Source organism: Cervus canadensis, chromosome 10 (assembly GCF_019320065.1).
Source record: "Cervus canadensis isolate Bull #8, Minnesota chromosome 10, ASM1932006v1, whole genome shotgun sequence".
Lineage (NCBI taxonomy): Eukaryota > Metazoa > Chordata > Mammalia > Artiodactyla > Cervidae > Cervus > Cervus canadensis.
In genome coordinates, this window is record NC_057395.1 from 30,585,504 (window position 1) to 30,604,025 (window position 18,522).

The 18,522-nt window shown below is 42.3% G+C and overlaps 1 protein-coding gene across 3 annotated transcripts in view; it reads right to left on the bottom strand.

Annotated features, from left to right (window-relative positions):
- FRMD4A (FERM domain containing 4A) overlaps nucleotides 1-18,522 on the bottom strand; it is a 368,918-nt gene that overhangs the window by 323,194 nt on the left and 27,202 nt on the right. Inside the window, exon 1 of one of the 3 annotated variants that reach the window (XM_043480351.1) lies at nucleotides 3,197-5,605. The exons of 1 other annotated variant lie outside the window; for it this stretch is intronic. In XM_043480351.1, the coding sequence (XP_043336286.1) occupies nucleotides 3,197-3,355 (159 nt within the window). In that variant the 5' untranslated portion in view covers nucleotides 3,356-5,605. Of the gene's footprint in view, nucleotides 1-3,196; nucleotides 5,608-18,522 lie in introns of those variants that run through there. One more of the 3 variants, XM_043480352.1, reaches the window with a different exon arrangement.

Here is an 18,522-nt window from a genome sequence, read left to right on the forward strand (position 1 = left end):
AATGCTGGGCTGGATGAAGCACAAGCTGGAATTAAGACTGTGGGGAGAAATAGCAATAACCTCCGATATGCATATGACACCACCCTTATGGTAGAAAGCGAAGAAGAACTAAAGAGACTCTTGATGAAAGTGAAAGAGGAGAGTAAAAATGTTGGCTTAGAACTCAACATTCAGAAAACTAAGATCATGGCATCCAGTCCCATCACTTCATGGCGTATAGATGGGGAAAAAATGGAATCAGTGAGAGACTTTATTTTCTTGGGCTCCAAAATCACTACAGATGGTTACTGCACCCTTGAAATTAAAAGACGCTTACTCCTTGGAAGAAAAGTTGTGACCAACCTAGACAGCATATTAAAAAGCAGAGACATTACTTTGCCGACAAAGGTCCATCTAGTCAAGGCTATGGTTTTTCCAGTAGTCATGTATAGATGTGAGAGTTGGACTATAAAGAAAGCTGAGCGCCAAAGAATTGATGCATTCGAACTGTGGTGTTGGAGAAGGTTCTTCAGAGTCCCTTGGACTGCAAGGAGATCCAACCAGTTAATCCTAAAGGAAGTTAGTCCTGACTGTTCATTGGAAGGACCAATGCTGAAGCTGAAACTCCAAAACTTTGGCCACCTGATGTGAAGAACTGACTCATTGGAAAAGACTGGGCAAGTTTGAAGGCAGGAGGGGAAGGGGACAACAGAGGATGCGATGGGTGGATGGCATCACTGACTCGATGGACAGGAGTTTGAGGCAAGCTCTGGGAGTTGGTGAAGGATGGGGAAGCCTGGCATGCTGTAGTCCATGGGGTTGCAAAGAGTCTGACACGGCTAAGTGACTGAACTGAACAGTCCACTCAGGTCCAGTACAGTTGTCTTTTGCTCTCAGCTACACTTTCTTTTCCAAGACCCCTAGCCTGGCTCTGCAGACAGCTAACTGGTCAATGTGACCTCATAGGTCAGTGAACTCATTTAGACCTGCCGCCCTTCTTTTCCCCTCCACAAATGCCTTTCAAATCCACCTGTGGGAATTACCTGTTGGCGGCAGACAGGCCATTTGGGTCATAGGCAGCTGACCTCTAGGCTGACCACTTCGGCTTGGCTGGCCAGTCCGGCATGGCCAGAGACAAATCATGGACAAGCATGAGGTGTGATTAGCTTTTGAGTCCCAATTGCCTCCCAAGGGCCAGGTGTAAAACTCCTATTCAGTAAGTGTCTGATGAATTGAGTTGAAGTTGAAGCAGGAGGAAGGTGTCTTCCAGGTCTGGTGGCCAATAATTCCATGTTCTCTCCAGTACACTTATAACATGAAGGAAAGTCTTAAAAAGGCCCACTGACATGGGGCTAGTGCACCCTGCTCACTCGATTTAGAATCCTGATTTTTATATAACTCGATGAAACATAAGCGAGGAAAATAGGAGAAAAAAGAACGTGGGAGAGGGACATCCCTGGAGACACAGCAGTTGGCATGCTTCCACTGCAGGGGGCATGGTTTTGATTGGCTGGGGAACAAAGATCCCACCTGTCCCACAGTACAGCCAAGAAATAATAAAAATTATAATAAAGCAGAAAGTGGGAAACAGAGGTAAGAAGCCAGGACTCCCAAATTCAGTTGTAATTAGCAACAAATAAGACAGACTCATCTGGTTTAAGCAATTAGCCTCAAAACCAAGCTGTTGAGATTTGACTCTGAAACCGAGGTTTTAAAAAGAGCCTCAAATGGACAAACCAGCCATGTTAGTTATTGTTTGTATCTCCCATCTGGGTGATTCCCCCCCACCCCCAGATGTCTTTCAGAATCACAGTTTGTCATGGGAAACATTCTAAAGACTTTTCAGATTCTTGTCAAATTTGGGAAGACTTCTTTCAAGTTTCTTTTACATATGATCTATTATAGACATAGACATCCTTATTTGCTGTTTACAGCAAAACTATAGGCATATGCCTTTCAAACACAAGAATTCTGGGGGAAAAATCCTCATTTTTAGAAACGACTTGAATGGTCGCCATCCCATCTGCCAATAGGCAGATGAAGAAGTAGGAGAAAGGGGTTCTGGGAAGGCTGTGTCCCTCTGTGAAACCAACCCAGGGCGCCTGGGCTTATCTTCCAAGGAGCTGTCCATTCAGTGCAAGCATGGACAGTCCACCGGGAGGACTGGGGGGAAGGGTGGCTGCAGGGCCCTGTGTTTAGCCACTATGGTTCATTACGAGATTATATGCAGACAAATTATGCTTAAGAATACAAAGGCCAGCTGCGCCTGCTTGTTTCCAGGCAGTGTGGGAAGCAGAGAGGGGGCCAACACCTCTCAAGCTAACTTAGTAAAAGAAACAGCACTGCAAGAAAACATTAACTGAGGCCAAGCTAGTGACACCTGCCTCCAAGAAGCAGGCAGGGGCAGAGCTGGACCTTTTCTCTTTTGCCTTCATTTCCCCCAACCCTCTCAGTCAGTCTAGATCCTTCTTCTCAGGCTGGGCTGGGCTATCAGGACTGAAACCCCCATGGTCAGCAGGGACCTGGCTTCATGCCACCAGTCTGGATGGATGAGTGGGAAAGCAGACCCTCTCCCTCTTTAAGAGCCCTGTGTCCCCAGCCAGTGGGCTCAGAAGAGCCACCCAGCTGCAGAAAACTTTCCCCATTTCTCACACTTGTGTGGGAATGTCTGAGAAGGGAAGCTACCACATGAGAGGGAGGTGAAGATGGGGAGGATGGGGACTTGATATTGCTGCTCAGTGCTCTTCCCTCCTCACTTCCTGTCCTGCCAGCCAACACCCCTCATCAGGTTCTCGCCACCCCTATACACACACACACACTCCTTGAGAAAATAGCATCTCTTGTGAGAGGAGCATGAACTTGTGGGGAGGGCATCCTCATCTTTGTAGCCAGAAAAACTTGGGTGCAAATCCCAGGGCTCTGTCATTTATCAGCTGGGTAACACCGAACACCTTATATCCCTCCCTGAGTTTTAATAACCTTATCTCCAAAAGGTGCCACAAACACCCATTTTTATCAGGTTGTCCGGAAAACTGAATTAGATCCTTACAGTGCACCTCTCCCATTGCCCGGTACCTAGAAGATGATGCCAGATGAAGGTGGACTCCTCCCCTTATTACACATGATAGAGAAAGGACAAGAGCTGACGTCCCTTTCCCACCATTCCCCACGAATTTCTCATGCTACAAAGAAACAGAAGAGGAGCTTCTGGTCCCACCTGGTAGACAGCCCTGGAGATGCACCATGGTTTCAACATCAGTTGCAGGACCCGCACGTTCCCGCCTCGGCACGTCCTCAAAGCCCGGCAAGTCAGGCCCCACACCAGCCGGTTCCAGGCACTCAGCAGGTCCTCAGAGCCCAGCGGCCCCGCAGCCATGCCAGCCAAGACCCCGCCTCTGCCCTTCTGGTCCCAGGCCCCATATGCAGGGCTGTGTTCTTTTCCTGACGCCAAGTTCAAATGTCACTGAGATGTCATCAGACCAGGAAAAATGCAGCCCAAATAACTCTGCCTCCACTGGGGCCTCTGTCCTACCCCCTACTCTCCCTCCCCAGCACCCTCACTAGTCTTCAGAGACTGTTTCTGCACAAGGATGAGCTAACAGCTCCTAAATTTTCTCCCTGCCTCCAGAAACTCTCCCAGGACAAGGTAAAAATAAGCCTCCCCTGCAGATAATAGCACTCGGTGGACCTCGGAGGACACTCAGCTGACTTTCGGGGCAGATCAGAACAGAATTTTAGAAAGAACGTGGATCCGGAGTCGTCACTGTGTGCTCATGGTTCCGGGATTCCATCCAGGGTGAGAAGCAAAGGGGATGGACTTTCAGCCTCCTGCCAACATTCCCAAGGCATTCCATCCAGACTCTTAACTCTTTAAAACTTCCAGAACCAGAGTTCCTGCATGGCAAAACCAAAAGGGCAGTTTTTGGTTTTTTTTTTTCCCCCAAATCAACACTGGAAAAACTGCTATATCTGTCGACAATTTGTAAAAATCCAGGCATTTACTTTGGAAATCTCCCAAGTTTAGGTTAGGGAGAGAAGGGCAGTAAGAAAACTTATCTGCTAGATGTAATATCCACATCTGAGATTTTAGAAGAGAGGAGATAAAGGGGATAAAGGTGGCCCATCTCCTCTTCCTCATGATGGGTCATTTTCTATAAATGCTCTTGTGACTTTATCATGTATTAAATAAATCTTGTGGCGACCTTATCTCAAGGAAGGGCATTCAGTTCAACAAAATAAAGCTCTTTGAGATGTCAATCAAGTTAGTTTTGATTTTTTGTGATTATTATTATTGATTATTATTTTGATTATTTTAAACCATCTTTTAGAAGGGCATCTGCATCTAGTTCAATAGCTTACTGACCAAAAGACAAGATTTCAAAGTGAGAAGGGGAGGGAAGATTAGCTCATAACACAACCTGTACAGTAAAGGAAATAGCATGTTTAGTCTTAACATCATTTTGAGTGTGTGGTAGTCACTGAGGCATATTTGCCTTCTGCACATCCTTTATATTGATTGATTATCTTGTCTCTTCAACTGGAACCTTTACTATCATCCGAAAAGTAGTAGAACAAAACCCACAGAACTCATAGCTCACTACCTCCTGGAGTGTCCTGATGCGAGAAATAACTGAGTTTGAATTCGGCCCTACCACTTACTGTGTGACCTCAGACACATTAACTTCTCTGGTTTATTGTGTTGGCCAAAAAGTTCACTCAGGTTTTCTCATAACGTGTTATGGAAAATATCTGAACAAACTTTTTGGCCAACCCTAGTAGTTCTTTATCTGTAAGACGGAAAGCATACCAACCTCACAGGGCTATTGTGAGGATTAAGTCAGGGTATATACTTAAAGTGGATAATGCAGGGTGTGGCATGTACCTGATCTTAATTTTTGGGGAGGTTTCCCATGATCAAGTAATTCTAGGATACTATCCATCACTGATAGTATAAAACTCTCGAGATCATTTCCAGATCTGTGTTTCTCTGAATCACCTTTTTGGAATCCCTTCTGCTATGGATCCATGCACTCATTCATTTAATGAATATGTGAAGACCACTTTCACTGACAGTCTTTTTGGATGATTTTTATCATTTTCCCGTGGGTCAGGGCTCCAGGGAAAAACTGCATGATTTTATTCCTGTGTACCATTCCTTTATTTTCACACACCCCAAAATAAAAGGTGGTGGTGGTGTGGTTATGAAGGAATCCTGTCTTTCTACAAAGACATCAGCAGAGATAGTTTCACTTTCAAGTAAAAGAAAGAAAGAAGGAACAAAGGAAGGAAGAAAGAAAAAAAAAGAGAAAGAAGCTAAATTAATTTTAAAAAAGTAGTATATGGAAAGTGACTGCTCTATTACCATTAGCTAACTACTTTGGTATTTTCAAGAAGAAACAAAGGCAAGCGATATCATAGTTAGCTGTTGTCTATGTCCCCAAGCTCATATATCTCCATGGGGATATTGGCCGTGAACCAGGCTCTTATTCAGAGCATGTAATTATGGGAAGGATAGGGACCAGTTTAAAGGTTCTGTTTTACACTATTGTTAAATAATGTGATTAAAACATTTCTTTATAGTTAAATATATATTTAGCTTATAGTCTGGGAATCTTTGAAGTCTTCTGCTGCTGCTAAGTCACTTTAGTCGTGTCCGACTCTGTGCGACCCCATAGACGGCAGCCCACCAGGCTCCCCCGTCCCTGGGATTCTCCAGGCAAGAACACTGGAGTGGGCTGCCATTTCCTTCTCCAATGCATGAAAGTGAAAAGGGAAAGTCAAGTCGCTCAGTCGTGTCTGACTCTTTGCGACCCCATGGACTGCAGCCTACAAGGCTCCTCCGTCCATGGGATTGTCCAGGCAAGAGTAGTGGAGTGGGTTGCCATTGCCTTCTCTTTGAAGTCTAAAGGTGCCCTAATAAACTTTTTAAAAACATGCCTGAATATAAACATAATAATTCCTGAGAACAGCAGGGCCTAATCACATGCCCTGAAGTCTTTGGTACACACAGGGACAGGGCCGTCCACTGCGGGGACTGGCTCTAAAGCCTGCAGCTTGAGCCTGGTCATGCCAGTGGATGGCTTTGAGCCTGGGGAGGCACAGATGGCAGGGACAGGTCATGCCCTAGTGCTGGTGGAGGATGCTACCTGGTTTCACTGGCCCTGTCTTTTCAATCATATCTGATTCTGTCCTAGACTTTCAGTCACTAATTCAGACTTTCACAGGGCAGATTCCATGATGGCATCTGAGGATGTGCATGCAAACACCACTACCATCAACCATGATGCCCTGTGCCTTTAAAGGGAATTATGATGCTCAGAGCAGTTAGATATAAATGTGTGTGTCTCTGTGTGTTTGTGTGTCTTTGTACCATCATATTACAGAGGAGAAAGTCAGAATGACCTGTCCAGGCCACATGGATATTGTGCAGATGTTGGGACATGACCCCAGGGCTCACCAAGCCAACAAATGACCTGGATTTGTCTTACTACTCCCAACTCCATTTAATCACTTTCGTTATTCTTTCTTTGAAAATGATAGAAAACTAGCTTGCTAGGTGGTTTATCCCTTAGACATTTGATCACCAACTCTCAGGAGTAATGAAGTGGTGACCCGCTGGATATCGAAATGGAGAGCAGGACCATGAGATGTTGGGAAGACATAGTCAAGATCCATCCTGCATCACCCCTCCTTTCGTGAACTTCTTTGCTAACATTTGGGGTAAAGAGTCCAAGTTTTAAGTTAGTTGGCAGAACTGGATCAGTTGCTGTGTGTTTGCCTGTTTTCTTCCCTGGGGGAACATCACTGATAAAATTGGTGTCTTGGTCCTATGGTTCCACCTTTGGGAAGGGAACCGACTCCAGGGGGAGGCAAGCCTGGTGAAGCCAGGAGTTCCTGCATAGAGCAAAGGCAGGAAGAGGTGGGCAGGACCTCCCAGGGAGTGTGGGGCGGAGAGCAGGGCTCTGCCTGGATCCCCTCCCCCATCTGCTCCACCCTTGCTCCAGCTCTCTCTATCTCCATGCCTTTGGGTATTCCATCTCTGCTCCTAGACTCTCCTCACTATTTTTGTAAAGACAGAAGGATTTTTTTTTTTTAAAGCAATAATTGTCTTTGCCTGACTCAAGGGATGTTTTCAGACATAATTACTACTTTGAAAAGAATTTGGAAAAACTCAAGTTGGAAGTAATGCCTAGCGTCATTATGAACAAAATTTGCAAGTATACAGAGACACAGGAAATGGCACACAGGGGGAGAAGTCTATTTATAGCAACCAAAGAAATATGTTCAGAAATGCAATCTAATTAACCCATCTTAATTATTCACTGATTATTCAGTGACATCTATTTTAGAAAATGTCAGCCAGAAGATTGACTGGCTATACTCTATGTTAGGTTAAATTCAGCTACCGGGAGGCACAAATAGCCGTTTTTAAAAGATTCTCTTAGATGAGTTATGTTATCCTTTGTTGGTAGAACCGGAGGGGAAAGGACAGTTTCTCCAGCATCAAGGCCCAGTCTGGTTGAGACCCAATGCCACGACATTTCAGCCAGAATTAACGCCTTATTAAAGCCACATCTGCTTTCTTGGAAGAACTAAAAAGGATCAACAGGCAACTTATTCCAAAGTGAGCCTGAGAAGATGCCAGCAAACAAAAAGATCCACAAGAGCGAGGCAAAAAGCAGGGATGTGTTCAGAAACACCCATCAACCATATCTTCAGGTTTTGTAGAGAGCAGATTTCTATGGGGTTTTGTGTACAGTTAATATTTCTGTGTCACAGACCTTATCATCCCTTAGCACTAATTCTTATTTTTATTATATATTCCCCCACACTCCCTCCCACCCTGGGTTCCAGCACAGGACCAAACAGGCTGAAATCTATTGCACATTTAGTTCTTTTCACCAATTGAATGCTTTTGTTTTTAAATCTTCATGTATAACCAAAATGCAAGTCTGGGTAGAAGTGGAAGCGTCATTCTTTAAATGAAGTTGGCCCATTATTCTTTGTTAGTATTCTTTAAAAAAGAACCCTTGATTGAGATATATTTTACATACCATACACTTCACTCATCTACAGTATACAGTTCAATGGATTTTAGTATATTCACTGGGTTCTATAACCATCACCACGATCTAATTTGAGAACATTTTCATCACCCCAAAATGAAACCACATACCCATCAGCTGGTACCACCACTTCCCATCTTTCTCCCTCCTTCCACCAGTCACCTGCAACCACTAATTTACTTTCGGTCTCTATAGCTTTGCCTGTTCTGGACATTTTATGTAAGTATGATCTCTGTGCCTGGCTTCTTTGACTGAGCATGTTTTCAAGGTTCATTACTATTGTAGCTGGTATCAGCACTTCACTTCTTTCTCTTACTGGATAAAATTCCATTGTGTAGAGATAACACGTTTTGTTAATCCATTTATCCACTGGATGGTGGGCAATTGGGTTGTTTATACTTTGGGGCTATTATAAATAATGTTGTTATGGACATTCATGTACAGGCTTTTGTGTGGATGTACATTTTGCATGTCTCTTGGGCAGCTACCTAGGAGTGCCATTGCCGTGTTATCTCCATGTTTAACCTCTTAAGGAATTGACAAGCTGTGTTCCATAGCTGCTGCACCATTTTACATTCCCGTCAGCAGTGTGTGAGGGTTTTCATTTCTCCACATCCTTGCCAACCTTGTTAACATCTGCCCTTTTGATTACAGCTCTTCTGGTGGGTCAAGCGATCGTGCTTTCCTGGTCGGGTTCTATGACATGGCCTTTGGATAGGGTGGGGCACAAGGGCCAGCAGGCAGTGCCCACCTTTCAAGAGCTGGCCTGCCGTCTTTCCTGACTTAGCCCCAAGCATGTGAATGGGCTCTGGGGACACAGAGGCAGGAGTCTCAGAAGAGCCCAGAATTTCCCCTCCCCATCCTTCTTCTTCTGCTCCTGACACTCTCATGCCTACCATTTGGGGCAAAAGTCTGAACACTTTTGGAAGTTCCTATTTGTCACTTTATAATCCCAGTGCCAGTTCTTTGGGAAAAAGATATTTAGAAATAGCACTTGTCTGATGAAGTGAGTGGGCAACATGCAAAACCGAAACCCAAACAATTTTTTGAAATTCTGAGGCGTTTCAGAACTGCTCACTAACACACTTAATCCTATATTTGGGTCTGGAAAATGTCCCAGCTCTGACAGAGTCATCAGTGCGTCATTGTTCCTCAACCTGGGAATAAGATGCTAGGGAGCTCATTCTGATCATTTAGGGGTAGGAAAATCATAAAAAAGAAAAAAAAAAAAAGCTTGGCTGTGTACATAAAAATATTTTGGGTCCCTGGGAAAGTAGCAGAGAGGCAGGACTGCCCTCTGGTTTAAGGGCTCCAGAGCTGCACGCCAAGAGCTATGTTTAGAAATATTTCCCCTAAGCGCTAAAAACCATTATACAAGGGATCCTAGGGCCGTAAAAGTGATGTCATCCTATCAATTACCCTGGTTACGAAAGAAAGTCAGTTCTCAGATACATGCCAGGCCCCCATAGAAATAAAAATCAGGGCTGCCTGAACCAAATCAGTCCAGACCCTGAAGGGATATTAAACGCCCCCACCTCCTCTCTTTCTTAATCTGTTACTTGGTTTCCATGGAACTCAGTGGCCAAGGATGTTTTTTGAGCACATACTTTGCAAAACAGCATATACTGTTTTATAAGATCACAGCCTTAGTGTGAAAAAATAAATGCATTGTTTTGTTTAGGGGTTGTAAGCAGTTGGAAGGGTCTGGGGCCTGTTGGGAATGGAGTTATAAAGCTGGGGCAGGGTCTGCTGGCTACTTGAGAACTATCTCCTCTTCCTTCTCACGGAGGGGATTAGGATGAGTTACTGCTCAGAGGAGAGCTGCGAGAGATAACTTTCCCTCCAAGGGGGAACCAAGAAGACATTAGAAAATCTGTGTCTAGAAGCTGTGAAGAGGTTTGAGGGAAACTCAGTGAGGAGAAAGTTAATATTTCTCCTTCTAATGGAAGGCAAGTAGAATTGGTAAGAGGTAAATCGGGAAAAAGAACACTTACTTTTTTACTGATAGCTTAAATTCCTCTGAACCCTTGTCTCGACTGTGGACTTGATGTTCTTTATACTTTTATGTTGTTCATAATATGTTAGAAGGTTTTAAAAACTTATTACTCATTTCTAGTGAAGTTTGGTTCCTCTTTAAAATTTCTTCTAATTTAACAAATCCACTTAAAAAAAACCTGTGTCTTGAGCTTAACAGAAATGTTGGAAATCGTAGAAAAAGAATAGAAATGGCAGAGAAAGAATAGAAATGGCAAAGAATGAATGAAAATGTGTCTCTTACATAAAAGCATAGGCTTGTGGCTCTTCCTGCTGCTGTTGGGTGACGTGCCTTCCTAAAATCTACCCTGGAGTAGCTTAAGCTCTGTAACAGGAGCTTCTGTGGTTCTTCTTGCTCTGGTTTCTCAAAGAGTAGGTGTACAGGGTTAGCCCTGCATCCCTTTTCTTATTGAGTAGTGAAGACATGACACACTATGACAGTGATGATGCTGGAGGCTTGATGAATGCGGATGGAAGGGCCTTGCTAATGGAAGTGGGGTCAATGCCGCTTTTGTAGATCAGATGCCATTTTGGTGAGATAATGACTTTGGGAAGCTGTTCTCTAGGTTACATTTCCCCCTTGCTTTCTTGGAATGCTTTTCCCAAGGGGAAAAGAAAGCAGAGAAATAAAGGATGTCTGCCATCAGAAGAACCCAGCTAGGAGACTACCTCCTGACCACCCCCTTGGCCTACCCCAGGGCTCTGTATCCTTATCCTTAGTGCCACCTAGGCCAGAAGTCCCACAGTTATGCCTGGTTCCAGAGACGGTATTCCTACATGGTTGTGGCAATAAATCTGTCACATTTATTCTGTCTGTCACATTTTCCAGAGTTAATAAAAGTCCTCTCATGAACAAGATCCATAGTAATGACAGAAAAACCCCCAAACACATAAAACAAAACAAAAAACAACCATGAATTCTTTAGTAGAGTTGATCAAGATGATTGGATCATTCCAAGAACTGGATGTTTGTATTACAAAACTGAAGTGAGCCAAGAAGCAAATCCTTTAATATATACAAAATTAGGCCTGTTTTAGGCTCAGCTTATTAATGTAGTGAGTTGCCTAGACTACCGTTGAAGAATTTATTACTATGCTTTCTCATTAAGATCTCTTATGGATAAAAATATTTATCTGGAGTGTTGCTTTTCAGAACCATTTAAATTAACCTGATTATGGGTGGTGGGGTCTCTTCTGCATTCTTGACTGAGCAAGTATAATGGAAATGGCTTAGGATTTAGCAACAGAGCTTGGAAAACTAAGAACTATATTGAGGTTGGAGATCTAGGCAAAGTATGGCTAGGAAATCATGTCAGTGGTCACAGATATTCAGAGTCACCAAGAGTTTAAAGGCCAAGGTGAACCAATAAGTTCAAAGTGGGCAATCACAATATCTGCACATAATAGGATAATGAATGTAGAATTCGAGTAGGCCAGAAACTAGGTGGGCTGAAAGCAAACAGATCAAAGGATATAAGGAAAGGTAAGCCAAGGCTTCACAGCTGGACATAGGGCTGGAAGGAAAAACCCCCCTCCCTTTGCCCATGCCAGGGGATTTCACAACCTTCCCTTTACAGCAGTGGTCAAGCTCCTAGCGGGGCATAATGATCTGTGGGTAGAAGCAGGTGAGTTGAGACCTGCCAAAGTACAAGTGCACTGATGGGAAGGAAGTAAGGCTCCAGCAGGCACCCATATCCACCAACCTAAAACTCCTTTTACTGGGACTTCCCTGGTGGTTGAGAATTTGCCTTGCAATGTGGAGGATACAGGTTCGATCCCTGGTCATGAAAATAAGATCCCACATGCCATGGAGTAACTAAGCCTGCCTGCCACAACTAGAAAGCCCAAGCGCCAGTCTAGGCACCACAACGAAAGACCAGTGTGCCACAACTAAGACCTGATGCAGTCAAATAAGTAACTGAAAATAAAATTCCTTTTATTTAGATCGCTCCTATGTCTTCCCAATTTCTGACAGAGACCAAGCAGCCCCATATAAGTGAAACACTTAATCCAAGGCTCACTGTGTCTCCTAATTTGCAAGAGGTCCTTCTCAATTGGCAACCCTAAAATTGCATAGGCAGGTGGGCCAGGAAAACAGGCGATGGAAAGAAATGTAACGCCCTTTAACAGTGCAAGAGAAAAAAATATAATAACACCTACCCAGGCCATGAAAGCATCTGAAAATCTGTAAGGAAAACTGGCTGAGACTTTATTGTTTGATTTGTTATGAAAGATATAATGAATTCTTTCCTTTTTTTCTACAGAAGTCTCTATGTGGTATAACTTGAGGTAAATTTCCACAAGAGAGGGAGGAAATTGGATTGGGGTGGTTATTACTTGCTTGATGCAGAAACAAAGGTCATGATTTAGGATTTGGCTGTGAGGAGGCGCTTAGGAACTCAGTGCCTTCTGCTCGTGTCTCTTAATAAACCCAGGATGATGGCCTCATTGTACCACAGCTAGGAGCAGGCGTCTTGTTAATTAAGCACCCATAATGGGCAGGTCTGAGATCTCCTTTGTGAGTTTGGCCACAATTAAGCGGCCTGAGACACTCTTTTGAGCAACCACTCCACCTCATCCACTCAAACTCATTCTGGATTTCAAAATGTGGAAAACAGAGCAGCCCCCATGGCAAGGATTTCATGAAATTGAACATGTGTTCAGAGCCCAAACCAGGACGACCACCTCCTCCTCATTTCCTGTGTGAAGAAAGGAAGCATATACCTGTTGGGTATCACACCCTCTAACCCTCTAGGCTGCAAACACTGATCTTTAAGAAAATATATTGCAAAATATGCAAGCATGCTGAGTTGCTATGTTGTGTCTCTTTTGCAACCCCATGGACTATAGCCTGCCAGACTCCTTTGTCTATGGAATTCTTTAGGCAAGAATGCTGGAGTGAGTTGCCATTCCCGTCTCTGGGGATCTTTTCCACCAGGGATCAAAGCCACATCTCCGGCATTGGCACGCAGGTTCTTTACCACTGAGCCATCTGGGAAGCCTTGTAAAATATACATAAACATGAAATTTACCATTTTGACCATGTCAAGTGAACAGTTCAATGGTATTAAGTACATTCACACTGTTGGGCAATCAGCATCAATCTTTTAACTACGAAACTGAAATTATCATCCAACATACAACTCCCCAGGGTCCCTAGAAACCACTGTTCTGACTCTATGAATTTGCTTATTCAAGGTAGCTCATGCAAGTGGAATCACAGAGTATTTGTTCTTTTGTGACTGGGCTTATTTCATTTAGCATAATCTTTTCAAGGTTTATCTATGTTGTAATCTGTGTTAGAATTTGCTTCCTTTTTAAAGGCTGAATAATACTCTATTGTGGGCTTCCCTGGTGGCTCAGTGGTACAGAAACAGAAGTGAGTCAGTCATGACATTAACTTTTTACAGTTTCATTCTTGGACACCTTTTCATGGTAGAGGCTAGTGAATGACCTTTATCCCATACACAGAATGAAAAATCAACACTTAAGGACCTTTTACCCAACGATTCCTTGCCCCCCTCTAACCACCCCCCAAAATAATTCAATTTGTTAAAATAAATATTTTGTTAAAAGGATTTTCTTCCCACCATGAGAACATACTTGTTGACTTGAAAAGCCTGACTCTTAGTAATGTGCCTTTATTTTTAAATTAAAATGGTTTCTTACTGATGTGATATTTCAGGACTTGATTCCCCAAAGGCAGGGATGAAGCACCCAAGCCGAGAGCCTGAATCACTTACTTCTTTGTCCCTGTGGTCAAGAGGGCAGAACGTTTCAGAGGTTAAAATCCACGTCAACAAAGAGCATTTAGACTCTTGTTTTAGAAATGAGTGACTCATCTTTGGGTCATTTTCATGTCTTTCTGTCCTCTCCCTCTCCCCTAACCATGAGGAAACTGCAGGCAAAACACTCTTCTTTATCTCAACACACAAAGGACACAAATGTTGCTGATCTCAAAACCTGACTTACTGTTATTAAGGAGGACATCCTACAATTTCACAGAGTGAGATTTCTAAGTAAAGAAGAAAGTCCAATGATTTCAGAGTTTGCTCCCCACCTACAATTAACTAGGTCACAGCTGTAAAGGAAGAGGGGGAAAAAAACCCAAATCATTTCAAGGCAGGGGCTCTCAATATCATCTGTGGCCAAAAAGTAAACACTTCATTTTATTTTTTAAAAGGACAGCAATACATTTAACAGAGACAAGTACCTTGGAGGATGTAATAGAAAGTGAAAAAAAAATCTGATAGGATAGTAGGCGGAGGGCTGGTGTCACAGGTCTAATTATTTTATTTATTATTTGGGCAGAGGAAGATGGAAACTATCTCCTTCATACATATGAGGGATCTGCTTTTAATCTGTGTAGAGGACTTCTTAGGATTATGCAAAACCCATAAAGATTCCCATTTGGTTATGCATGGGTTAAAGACTTTTTAGGACCCAGAACTGTTTCAGGTCTGTTGGACTTCCAAATTGGCAAATGTAAAATTCTCACAGTGGACTCTTTGACTGTGATAGGACATTAAGGTGGGACAGACTATTTCAGAGTGGATTAGATATTTAAGAATTTACACTCTCCATGGAAGGAATGCTTCTCAGAAATGAAACATCTCAATGTGCTGTATCCTTTTCTTCCTCTCTTATGACCCCCTGGCATCATGCAGATTTCTTTGCTCATTGAGTGGGCAAGATCTGTGTGAATAACACTAACCTATCGACCAAAAATAATTTCTTTCTTTCCTGAATCTCAATATAAGCAAATCTATCCCTAGAAACCTGGCTAAAATGTGGTTCCTCATTCCTAAATATGGGTATCACACCCACACACACTCCCATCCATGCTATGGAATTTCTTACTTATTATATTTCAAAGCAATGTTTCACTTAGAAAACGACTCTAGAGGGGATCTTCCTGACCCAGAGATTGAACCCGTGTCTTCTGCGTTGCAGGCGGATTCTTTACCACTAAGCCACCTGGGAAGCCCTGAGATGTCCTGAGTATGACTGAATAACAGAAAAGAGCAGAAAGAAAACCACGGGAGGTTCAGCCTGACACCGTGGTCTAAAGTCTGATGTCTAGTTCTATCACAGTCACTTCTGCTGTTCTGTTAAAAAGAATCTGAAAAGAACCAAGAGACACGTCCAGAGTCTATCCTGATCAGCAAGGGGAATAAAAGAAGGTCAGCGTCATCTGCCTTAACTCTTAAACACCAGATGGCAATTTCCAATCAGAGTTTGGTACGTACAGAGCATGACCTGGCAGACCATATATATGCTGTCTACAAGAAACCCACTTCAGACCTCAAGACACATATAGACTGAATCCATGCAAATGGGAAGCAAAAGAAAGCTGGAGTAGCAATCCTCATATCAGAAAAAATAGACCTTAAAATAAAGCAGATTACATGAGATAAGGAAGGACACTACATAATAATCAAGGGATCAAACCAAGAGGAAGACATAACAATTATAAATATCTATGCACCCAACACAGGGGCACCTCAATACATAAGACAAACACTAACAGACATAAAAGGAGAAACTTAGAGTAACACAATAGTAGTAGGAGACTTTAACACCCCACTCACACCAATGGACAGATCATCAAAGCAGAAAATTAATATGAAAACACAAGTCTTAAATGATACATTAGATGAGATGGATCTCATTGAGAGCTTCAGGCCATTCCATCCAAATGCAAAAGAATATACCTTCTTCTCAAGTGCACATGGAACATTCTCCTGGATAGACCATATCTTGGGTCACAAATCAAACCTCAATAAATTTAAGAAAATTGAAATTGTATCAAGCATCTTCTCTGACCACAATGCTATGAGACTAGATATCAATTACAAGGAAAAAACTGTAAAAAATGCAAACACATGGAGATTAAACAACACGTTTCTAAAAAACCAACAGGTTACTGAAGAAATCAAAAGGGAAATAAAAAAAATTTCTAGAAATAAATGACAAAGAAAACATGACAACTCAAAACCTATGGGATGCAGCAAAAGCAGTCCTGAGAGGGAAGTTTATAGCAATACAATCCTACCTCAAGAAATAAGAAAAACATCGAACAGACAACCTAACTTTACACCTAAAACAACTGGAAAAAGAACAAAAAACCCCCAAAATAGGTAGAAGGAAAGAAATCATAAGGATCCAAGCAGAAATAAATGAAAAAGGAATGACAGAAACAATACTAAAGATTAATAAAACTAAAAGCTGGTTCTTTGAGAAGGTAAACAAAATCGACAAATCTTTAGTCAGACTCATTAAGAAGAAAAGAGAGAAGAATCAAATCAACAAAATTAGAAATGAAAAAGGAGAGGTTACAACAGGGAATGCAGAAATACAAAGGATTATAAGAGACTATTATGACAGAACGGATCTGGTGCTGGGAGCGACTCAGGGCTGTATAGTTGGAGAAGTCCTGAGACTACAGGAAGGATAAAACTGAAATCCAGAGGCAGGAGACTTAAGCCCAAAACCTGAGAACACCAGAAAACTCCTGACTACATGGAACTTTAAGCAATAAGTGACTGTCCAAAAGCCTTCATACCTACACTGAAACCAACCACCACCCAAGAGCCAATAAGTTTTAGAGCAAGACATACCACGCAAATTCTCCAGCAACGCAGGAACATAGCCCTGAACATCAACATACAGGCTGCCCAAGGTCACACCTAACACATAGACCCATCTCAAAACTCATCACTGGGCACTCCATTGCTCTCCAAAGAAAAGAAATCAAATTCCACACACCAGAACACTGACGCACGCTTCCCTAACCAGGAAATCTTGACAAGCCAATCGTCTAACCCCACCCACTGGGCTAATCCTCCACAATAAAAAGGAACCACAGACCTCCAGAATACAGAAAGCCCACTCCAGATACAGCAATCTAAACAAGATGAAAAGGCAAAGAAATACCCAACAGGTAAAGGAACATGAAAAATGCCCACCAAGTCAAACAAAAGAGGAGGAGATAGGGAATCTACCTGAAAAAGAATTTAGAATAATGATAATAAAAATGATCCAAAATCTTGAAAACAAAATGGAGTTACAGATAAATAGCCTGGAAACAAAGATTGAAAAGATTCAAGAACTGTTTAATAAAGACCTAGAAGAAATAAAAAAGAGTCAATTAAAAATGAATAATGCAATGAATGAGATCAAAAACACTTTGGAGGGAACCAAGAGTAGAATAACGGAGGCAGAAGATAGGATAAGTGAGGTAGAAGATAAAATGGTGGAAATAAATGAAGCAGAGAGGAAAAAAGAAAAAAGGATCAAAAGAAATGAGGACAACCTCAGGGACCTCTGGGACAATGTGAAACGCCCCAACATTCGAATCATAGGAGTCCCAGAAGAAGAAGACAAAAAGAAAGGCCATGAGAAAATACTCGAGGAGATAATAGCTGAAAACTTCCCTAAAATGGGGAAGGAAATAGCCACCCAAGTCCAAGAAACCCAGAGAGTCCCAAACAGGATAAACCCAAGGCGAAACACCCCAAGACACATATTAATCAAATTAACAAAGATCAAACACAAAGAACAAATATTAAAAGCAGCAAGGGAAAAACAACAAATAACACACAAAGGGATTCCCATAAGGATAACAGCTGATCTATCAATAGAAACCCTCCAGGCCAGAAGGGAATGGCAGGACGTCCTGAAAGTAATGAAAGAGAATAACCTACAACCTAGATTACTGTATCCAGCAAGGAATCTCATTCAGATATGAAGGAGAATTCAAAAGCTTTACAGATAAGCAAAAGCTGAGAGAATTCAGCACCACCAAACCAGCTCTTCAACAAATGCTAAAGGATCTTCTCTAGACAGGAAATGCAGAAAGGTTGTATAAACGTGAACCCAAACAACAAAGTAAATGGCAACGGGACCCACCTATCAATAATTACTAAATGTAAATGGGTTGAATGCCCCAACCAAAAGAACAAAGATTGGCTGGAATGGATACAAAAACAAGACCCCCTATATATGCTGTTCTACAAGAGACGCCACCCTTCAAAGGCAAGAGACACATAAGACTAAAAGTGAAGGGCTGGAAAAAATATTTCATGCAAACGGAGACCAAAAGAAAGCAGGAGTTGCAATACTCATATCAGATAAAATAGACTTTCAAATAAAGGATGTGAAAAGAGACAAAGAAGGACACTACATAATGATCAAAGGATCAATCAAAGAAGAAGATATAACAATTATAAATATATATGCACCAAACATAGGAGCACCGCAATATGTACGGCAAACGCTAACAAGTATGAAAGAGGAAATTAATAGTAACACAATAATAGTGGGAGACTTTAATACCCCACTCACAACTAATGGTAGATCAACTAACAGAAAATTAACAAGGAAACACACGTTAATGAACACAATGGACAGCTAGACCTAATTTGATATCTATAGGCATTTA